The sequence below is a fragment of the Octodon degus genome, unplaced genomic scaffold, assembly GCF_000260255.1.
Source record: "Octodon degus isolate 3935 unplaced genomic scaffold, OctDeg1.0 scaffold00185, whole genome shotgun sequence".
Taxonomy (NCBI): Eukaryota; Metazoa; Chordata; class Mammalia; order Rodentia; family Octodontidae; genus Octodon; species Octodon degus.
Genome location: NW_004524761.1, coordinates 1,114,760 through 1,124,494, shown reverse-complemented (window position 1 = coordinate 1,124,494; position 9,735 = coordinate 1,114,760). Strand labels below are relative to the sequence as shown.

General features: G+C 39.6%; 1 protein-coding gene across 1 annotated transcript in view; it reads left to right on the top strand.

Annotated features, from left to right (window-relative positions):
* The first annotated feature begins 1,410 nt into the window (after positions 1 to 1,410).
* The window catches only part of Kctd16 (potassium channel tetramerization domain containing 16), a 279,676-nt gene continuing 271,351 nt past the window's right edge, over positions 1,411 to 9,735 (top strand). Inside the window, exon 1 of the mRNA XM_004643839.3 lies at positions 1,411 to 2,550. Within this exon, the coding sequence (XP_004643896.1) occupies positions 1,719 to 2,550 (832 nt within the window). The 5' untranslated portion in view covers positions 1,411 to 1,718. The remainder of the gene's footprint in view (positions 2,551 to 9,735) is intronic.

Genomic DNA, 9,735 nt, shown 5'->3' with positions numbered 1-9,735 from the left:
TTTTCTTTATCTCACTCCTGGGGTGAAGGGTATTGCTGTGTGTGTGTGTGTGTGTGTGTGTGCGCGCGCGCTTGTGCGCGCACGTGTTGGGAGTGTTCCTAGAGGTGAAGACCAGAAAGGAAAGGCCCTTGGAAACTCGGGACAGGACAGGGAGGGAAGTGGCAGCGTGCGCGGTCCCCGCCCGAGGCGGCGAGCGAGCGAGCGCCTGGAAGTCGCGTGCCCTGCCGAGCGCTGCGTCCCCATCAGTCCTGGCAACCTGTCACCACGAGGAGGACGTGACTGCGCTGCCTCCGCGTTCTCCAAGCCGTATTCCTTTAAGATGATGTAATAGTCATTTCCCTGGATGGTTTCTTGCCTGCACTGCTGAACAACAGCCTCCGAATTGCACCGGGAACTGTGGAACCACCCAGCTCCGCCGCCCGAGGAGCCGAGCCCCGAGCCCCCGCCGCCTCTCCGCGCTTCGCTGCGCCTCGGCGGCCTCGCTCCCGCCCGCTCCCCGGCTGGGAACATGGGAGTCCGTCTGCCCTTGCCCGCAGGTGGGGTGGCTACCTGGGACCCCAGCCGGGCACCTCTGTCCGTCCTTCTGCTTCTGGGTTTTCTGAAAAGCTTTTAAGTCCAGATACCTCTTGCAACTCTCCTGTGTTAAGGATCCTTCTAAAGGTTTGATTTTTTTTCCCCCCTGGAGAAGCTTTGGTTGAATATTTTTCTCTGCTTTACTTCTTCAACCAACCTCCTCTCATCACGGCTTAACTTTTTTCTTTGTGGATCGTTTAACTTGAGATTGGGAGTGAATACATACACGTACATACATATATACAAATATACATCTGTATAAATACGTATATCTATCTGTATATCTATATCTATATCTATATATAGATATATAGACATATATCTATATATATATATAATTATTTTCCAAGAGCACATCTCTGGCACTTTCCATTGATACCTCTATCCTTTACCTGTTTGGGATTTGATGAGATCCAGATTCAGTGTGGCTGTGGATTTTGATTGTTTTGGAAATGATTATTTCTTCACAAGAACCAGCACTTACTAAGGTAAGCTCCAAGACATTGCTTTTCCAGTCCTGCTTTTTAAAACTCTCCCTTTAGAAGTTGAAAATTGCATATTTCTTTTCAATGCACAATGATAAGTAGAATTGTTTTTCATACTAATTGCTGGAGTCAGAGGCTTAGGGATAAACATAAGGACACAAAATAGCACGAGAGAAGCTACAATTTAATTGAAGGATGGCTGATATCAGTAGTTTCTGGGCTGCTTATGTAAAATAATCTCTCCCTCCTTCTTCCCTCCCTCTCTCCCTCTCTCTTCTCTCTCCAGAGGTCTCTCTTTCTCTGACTCATTCTGCATTTGAAGAAATATTTTTTTTTCTCTTTTCCTTCAGATGGACCTTTGAGTAACCGGGGACTTGGCCTGCCTTGACTAAGCTTGATGGGAGATCAGCTGTGGATGAGTTGATTACATTTCGTGAAGTAAGAGCTCTTCACCAGCCAGGGTTTAAACTACTTTCTCAGCATCACTTCACCTGTGGACTCTTCTAAATTTTGCTTTTTTGGGAGAAGAAACCAGGGTAAGAGAACATCATTTTAAAACAAGTTAGCATCCTCTCCCTTCTCTTACAAGTGGATGCAAAGGATAAGGCTGTAATTCCATTGGACTGCACCTTTAAATCAAAATAGCAGAAGAAAGGAACAATGGCTCTGAGTGGAAATTGTAGTCGTTATTACCCTCGGGAACAAGGGACTGCAGTTCCCAACTCCTTCCCTGAAGTCATAGAGCTGAATGTTGGTGGTCAAGTTTATTTCACTCGCCATTCTACACTAGTAAGCATTCCTCATTCCCTCCTGTGGAAAATGTTTTCCCCAAAGAGAGACATGACTAATGAGATAGCCAAGGACTCAAAGGGAAGGTTTTTCATTGACAGAGATGGATTTTTGTTTCGTTATATTCTGGACTATCTCAGGGACAGGCAGGTGGTCCTGCCTGATCACTTTCCAGAAAGGGGAAGACTGAAAAGGGAAGCAGAATACTTTCAGCTCCCAGATTTGGTCAAACTCCTGACTCCTGATGAAATCAAGCAGAGCCCAGATGAATTCTGCCACAGTGACTTTGAAGATGCCTCACAAGGAAGCGACACAAGAATATGCCCCCCTTCCTCACTGCTCCCTGCTGACCGCAAGTGGGGTTTCATTACTGTGGGCTACAGGGGATCTTGCACCATGGGGAGAGAGGGGCAAGCAGATGCCAAGTTTCGCAGAGTCCCCCGAATTTTGGTTTGTGGAAGGATTTCCTTGGCAAAGGAAGTCTTTGGAGAAACTTTGAATGAAAGCAGAGACCCTGACCGAGCCCCAGAGAGATATACCTCCAGATTTTATCTCAAATTCAAACATCTGGAAAGGGCTTTTGATATGTTGTCAGAGTGTGGATTCCACATGGTGGCCTGTAACTCATCAGTGACAGCATCTTTTGTCAACCAATATACAGATGACAAGTTCTGGTCAAGCTACACTGAATATGTCTTCTACCGTAAGTACCACAGTTTCTTTTTATTTTCCATGCCTATTTATAATCAGCATGAATGTGTGTGATTCCCATATTCTGTCAATATCTGAGGAACATGGTTTGAGACAGCTGTAACTCTTGAATTATAGCTAGAGTACTAGAGGTGATAGCTCAGCTTGCAAGGCTTACTTAAGGTAACTTTTATCTACTTTTCTAATAAGGTCAGCATATTCCAAGGCCTTAAAGATCATAGATGCAGATGACAATGGTAGGGGTCATCTGTGGAATGAAAACAATCATGTGCATCTCTTTTCTTTGCTAGACGATGAATTGTGATGCTAAGGTTAATGATTACAACTTGGCTCTTGGTTCATGAGAGTTTGGAAGAGTCAGAATGGATGAAATACTTTGGTCTGTCCTTCAGTTCAGTTGAATTTTGAGGTCTCTTAAGCTAGTTGTCTGAGACTTACTTTTTTATTCAGGGGCTCTTCAAACACAAGTGGGTGTTGCACTGAGTGATGAGGTCTTGGCTAGATGGCAGTACAGACTGCGGAAAGGCCCCTTCCTCCCCCCAAGTCTGAAATGTGCTTTTACGAGCTTTAAAAATCTGCTATTTGATTCATTTTGCATTTTGTACTGAGACTTGAGTTGTACTACAGACTTAATTAAACTGAACTTAATTAAGATCCATCTAAAAAGAACTAAATCCTTCATAATTGTCAGTCACATGCAAACACCTTTTAGATAGCTGAGGTGATAGAACTATAGACATAAGAAGTGAGAGTGGGAGAAGGGAAATGATTGTACTGATAATGTTTTAAGTAGGGATTCTTAGAGGTCAGTACGTGTGCCTAAATGAAGGCTTATGATATAGATTGTCTTGTCTTATGAAACAGCATTATTCTAAACCATAAAGTATAAGCTGTGGATCTCTGAGGGGAGAATAGTAAATCAGTTTATACTGTTTGGTGCTTGGTTTAACAGTTGATTGTCAACAGGCCTGGGAATTGGGTGAAGTAAATTCTACAGGGACTGCGTTTCCAGGTTTACATTTAATTTCCTGCATCCTAATTTTAAAGCAAATTCAGAGTGTGGGATTAAAATATTTAGATTTTTGGAAACATACAAGTAAAACTTAATGCTTGGACTGGATTTTGCCTATGGTTGTGTTCGTACATTTGGAGCTGGCATTGGCCAATGGGAAGCAGTGTTGTGTGTCTTGAGTATTTGGGTTTTATAGGGATGAAATGCATGGATTACATAGACAAGACAGCCTATGGGGAGAAGTTAAATTAGTTCAGATGCATGCTGATGTATATGAACAAACATTATTTGGTCTAACAAACCTATCAATGGTCTTTACCTATAGTCTGTGCTTTCCCCTGTTCTAGAACTTAGTCACTAGGTACTTCTTTCCTTCTGAAGGATTTCACACTAGTATAGAGAGAAGACTGATTTTTTAGCCTTTTGTGGAAGAATTGGAATCATCTATAATCCCATAGAACAAATATCTTTTCTAAACTCTGGGGGAAATTACATTTTAGAGATAGTTCAAATGTACGTTTGTGATATTTACCATGTTCTGCAGTTTCTAATATTTGAAAACATAGCATCTCAGGAAGTTTCTACCAAATAATTAAACAAAACATAGCAGTCATAACCCCCAAAGGGACCATACTATATTTTAATTCCTTGACCACCTAAATGAGCCTCTTAATCGTAAAAGTGTTTGCCTACCAGTTCGGTGGCATTTCTGCATTCATCAAAGTCTCATCTGCCTAACACCGTGGATTGTCCTGAAAGAGGCTCTGTTCTCCTGATCATGTAATTGTTTCCTTTGTTGGATTGCTCAGAGGTTGCTGAGAAACACTTTGCTTTCCATCTCTCTGTGGACAGGCTAGAGAAAACACAACAGGGATTTCATACCAACTATATGCATCTTACAAATCATGTACTTCCCTTTTGCACCCAACATCCAGAGCCAAGTATTAACTCTTCCCCTATCTTAGGACCAATAAAACTGACAGCTGGCTTTCTAGGGTGTGTAACAGCTTCCGTGCAGCTGCTTAGCCATAATTATTTAATTAGAAGCTGCCAACTGTGCCTATATAAGCATTAATTCATCAAGCTGTTGTGCTCAGGTTAATGGGCCAAAACCATGGGAGGTGCTCTGAAGCAAGGGGTTGACTACATGCCAAGGTGCTTTTTACAGAGGAACACAACTTCCTCCTGAGTTTAGCAGAGAGGAAAACACACACACACACACACACACACACACACACACACACACTCACTCACCCTCGATCCAAAGAATTAATTCCAAGCAATCAAACCCCAGAGTAATGCAAGATCTCTTTGCCTGTATCTGTATCATATTAAAAAATGAACAAAGAATTTGGTGTGTGGTAGTCATGTCACGGGACCCTTTTCTCTCTGTTTGCCTATTTTTTCATCTAAGTCTTCCATGGGGAATTTGGGAGACCCAAATCTACTTATCAGTCATTAACATTTCATATTGTTATCTTATTTAAATTTTCATGCTGACCAAGATTTGATGTAATTTTGGGTGAGTGTTTTGTTTATGTAAAAGTATAAACAATTAAAAAGCTGACTGGTATTTGTTTGTATTTAAGAGAAAGGTAAGAACTGTGTTTGACTGCATCACTCACATATTGAAATATGATATGTGAGATACTGTGGAGTATGCCTCACTTATTTGTAACAAAAAGAGTTAATGTGAGTGCCTATAGAAACAGAAGAAAGTACATCTGTTTCTTTAGAATTACCTCACAAAATATTCTAGGTACATCCTTTGCTTTTATTTAAGACAACAAAAGTTCCTTTTTCTCCATATCTAGCCAACTGGCAAAATAATACCCGCTTTTTTTTTTAACATATTACATAGATGATGTCATAAACATCAGACAGCGCTTCCTGGTTCACATCTAAATAGAACTGCTGTGAAGTAATTTGGAAAAGAGAAGTCCTCAGTTTGAACTAGATACTCAGTAGCCATCACACTGCTTAGGAACAAACTCACAGGTGCATGGAAATAAATGTCCTCCTTATTTCTGGATCCATCCTCTAAATGCCTGAGTGGAAAGATTGTCTTTGGTTGAAGAGAATAATACACATTTACTTAAGCCTAGTCAGGAGTAAGCTACTTCAGATGAATGCCTGAAAGCACTCAGAATTGAAGGCATTTGCCTCTAATAAAACTGTGATAACATGACTAAGGTAGGTAGTTAAATGCATGGGACACATTCTTTTAAGAATATTCACTTTGAATTCTATGAATTGCAGAAACAATTACCTGTTCATCGTCTTTTCCACAAATGGCTGCTTATAGGCATATAGCCTTCTTTTTCAGATTTCCTTAAAATTTAAAAGCATGCTTCCATTTGAAAGTCTCTAAATTACATATGCAGTATATATTTTTGAGCCTTTTCAATAATATAATATGTTGGCAAAAATTATATTAGCAAATTACTTCTCTCTTAGATTTCAGCTGCATGACCTTCTATTGGAAAGAAATATATGGTTATGTCCACTGTGAATAATTGATTCAATACTGACCATAAAAGCATCAACTAAAGGGTCTACCTTCATAGGAAAACAGGTGGAAGTACATCTGTCCTTAAATGATTCTAGCTCTTTTTTCTCCTGATTATTTGAAAGACACCAATAATAACTTCGATTTTTATTCCCCATAGAGTGATGAGGTTGGCACATTCACAATGAAACAGCAGAGTGTAGACAAAATCGTGAGTGCTGTGAGGGTTGGTCTCTGCCAGCACTTCCATCTCCTCTTTTTTGTGGCTTTTTTGTCCTCTCAGCTTGGACACTATCTTTGCTTTCTGTTCCTAACTGCATCTCTTAGGTTTTCTCCCCATGCTATAATCAGAATTTGTTGTCAGGAATACAGCTCTATCATTACTCTTAGAATGAACTGAAGGCATAGTGTTACATTTCACAGAAGTATTTGTGCAGAGGGACATTTTTAATAGTTGTGGATCATGCTGCCGCCTTTAACTCTGATGGGGCCTCATCCTGAAGTCAACTTAGATCCAATGCCCACGCAGATATTTCCTAGTTATAACGCAGGGGTAATGATGCAGTTTTCAATAATTTATTTAAAATGCTGTGGATTGAGAATTGGGACCATTATCGGTACAATATGACATGAGTGTACTAGGAAATATTTGATTTTATTGTCTTTATGTCCATGTCAAATAATAAGATCTATTACCTGAGCTCAGTTCCCTGTGGGAGATGACTAAAATAGTTTCTTCATGAATGTGTAGGATCACTGAGTGAATGTGGCAGAAAAGACATGCCCATATATGAACAGAGAGGGAGTGAGAGGTCTCTGAGATTATAGCCCAGTTGCAAAAGTATACATGATAGGAAAGAGAGGGCTGGATGTTCCTAACCCCCAATAAGGTTTAGATCTTGTCAAGAAAATTTGAATTGGAAACATCTGAGAATCCACGAAGCACCTCCAAACACCTCCAAAGGGAAACATGGAGAGGAAGGATTGTAAGAGGAGTGCTGGTCCAAGGCACAGGAGAAAGATCTTTCACAGATGAGTAGACAAATGCTCAGTTTTATCATTATTCTATATTGTTTCTTTTTGGTGTGCCATTACTATGGCTTTCTTTAAATCCTGCTTTTCTTAATAAATCAATTCATTTTTTGTTATAGAAAATTTTCTAATGTAAGCAAATGTAGGGACAGTAATACAGTAAAACTCCATATAACTCACAGGTGCAAGAATTGCAGTTACCATTACAAGACAATCTTATTTCATTTAGGCTTTTATTTCTTTCTTTCTGCCCTGCATTATTTTTTTACACTGCATTATTTTAAAGCAAATTACAGATATAAATTATTTAATTCATCCAAAATACTATTGTATGTATTTCTAAAATATAATACATTTTAAAAGTAATGTAATATCATTACCCCATAGTTTTTTTTTTCCATTTGTGTATTTGGTACAGGGTCTCATTATACAGCTTGGACTGGTAGTAATCCTCCTGTTTTCAGTCTTCCCAGTGCTGGGATTACAGGCATGTGCCTCCACACCCAGACTCAGTTGCCACCTCAGTGTGCCCCAGGGATGAGGCTGGCTTGGCATGTGGGACTGGAGATCCAACCCTGTTCCCCATGCTTGCCAAAGCAAGTGCTTAGTCCACTGAGCTGTCTTGCCAACCCTACAAAATTATTGTTTATTTTTTTGATACTGAGGATTGAACCCAGGTCCTTTATATTAAGCTACATTCATAGCCCTTATCTTTAAACAGGGTCTCATTAAGCTGTAAAATTCTTGGGCTGTGCTGGAACTTGCAGTTCTCCTGTCTCAGCCTTGTAAGTGCTGGCTTTGCAGGCCTCCAGCACCACTCTCAGTTAATTCTTCACTATCAGGAAATAATTAGTGACTGTTAAAACTTCCCTAATTTTCTCACTTTTCTTAAAGTTGGTTTAACTCAAGATTCATCTGAAGTCCATTCTTTGTTTGTTATGTTTCTTTATTTTGTCATAATTTTAAAACTATTGCATTCATATATGCAATGAAGAAGTAAAGTGCATCTCTCATACTCGTGTTGATTTTAACAATCTATATGTTTTAAGAAACCAGGTTGTTTGCATGCCATCTATACTACATTCTAGGTTTTGTTATTCTATCCCTATGATCTCTCTAATATCATTGATACATCCCCCCTTCCCTATAAACGTGTTAGATATAGACAGAATTCTATAAACTTGATGATGTTCAGTTTTAGTAATTTTAGGAAGAAATTTTCATTGCTAGTGAAAAGTACATTTTTAATGTGTATTGGATTGAAATGCCATACGCTATGGAGGGAAGGTAAGGACATTTTTACTGTTAGCTTTTTCAGGTTCATCATATGAATAAATAGTAGTTGGATAAAGTCTGATTTCTTCATTGTCTGAGTTGATTCTTTTGAAAAAAACAAGTGATGTAAGGCCCTATTCTCCTTCCAGTCTTTCAAGAACTGTCTGGAATTCCACAATAGTTCTCAACATTGGTCTGGTCTGCCATCAGCAGTGCAGTGAGCCCCCAGGATGAGATGAAGGTCTTGTTGATGGTGAGCAGGAATTATTATGGGTGGGAAATTTCAAGTTTTGCCTATTCTATTTTTTACATTTGGGAATCTTTGGATTCCATCAGCTGTGCTGATACTCCACTGAATTCACCATCTGTGTTTTCCAAACCTCCTCTTTTCCTATGATTCTTATCTCAGTAAATAGTATCATCAATTTCCCAGTTGCCTGAGGAAATACAAAACTTGAGTGGCACACTTCACTCTTCCTCCTCTCGAGTCACTTTCTCTAATCTCCCAGTCCCGCTGGCTCTTCCTCATACCACTCAGGTTTATCCACTTTTTCCATCGGAGTGATCCTACCATGGCTAGGTCACAAGCACTGTTTTTCAAGATTACTGCAAAGAAACTCAACTTGTCCTCCTCATTCCACATGCACAATTGTGTTGTTTTGATCATTTCCCTCTGCTGCAAATCTTTAAAATTTGAGCCTGACCATGTCACTCCTCTGCTTCAAGTTCTTTACACTTCAGACCTGCTTCTGTATAAACTCCTTGACATAATTCACTGCCCTATATGAAATGACCTCTGTTTCCCTTCTCCAGCTTCTATTGTTGCTATCCCACTCTTGGCGTTTGAACTTCACCATAATGAACTTCTTATAATGTCTAGATATTGTCATACATTTGTTAATTTTATTTTGTGTGCATGATGGTCCTTCTGGCTGAAACTCTGCCTCTACTTGCTTTTTATTTTTATTTTTTTTTGGCAGAACTGGGAATTGAATTCAGGCCCTTGTGCTTGCCAGGGAAGTGCTTATTCCACTGAGCCATCTCCCCAGCCCTTCTACTTGTTTTGGTTAACAAAATCTTCAGATCTTTCCAGGAAGTAATATTTTCTAGGAAGCCTTCCCTAATCCATCATATATGGATAAGGCACTTCTTGTCCTTATCTCATAGGACCCTAATTATATAATAATGTGTTATATTAATATTAATTCATTGTATAGCACAGATAACAATGTGCAATACTTATTTGTTACCTTTCTCTCCAAATATGAACTTTGGAAAGATAGACACTATGCTTACATAATGTTCAGTAAAAGGTCTGGTGTGGCATTTACCACAAATATGAGGACTGT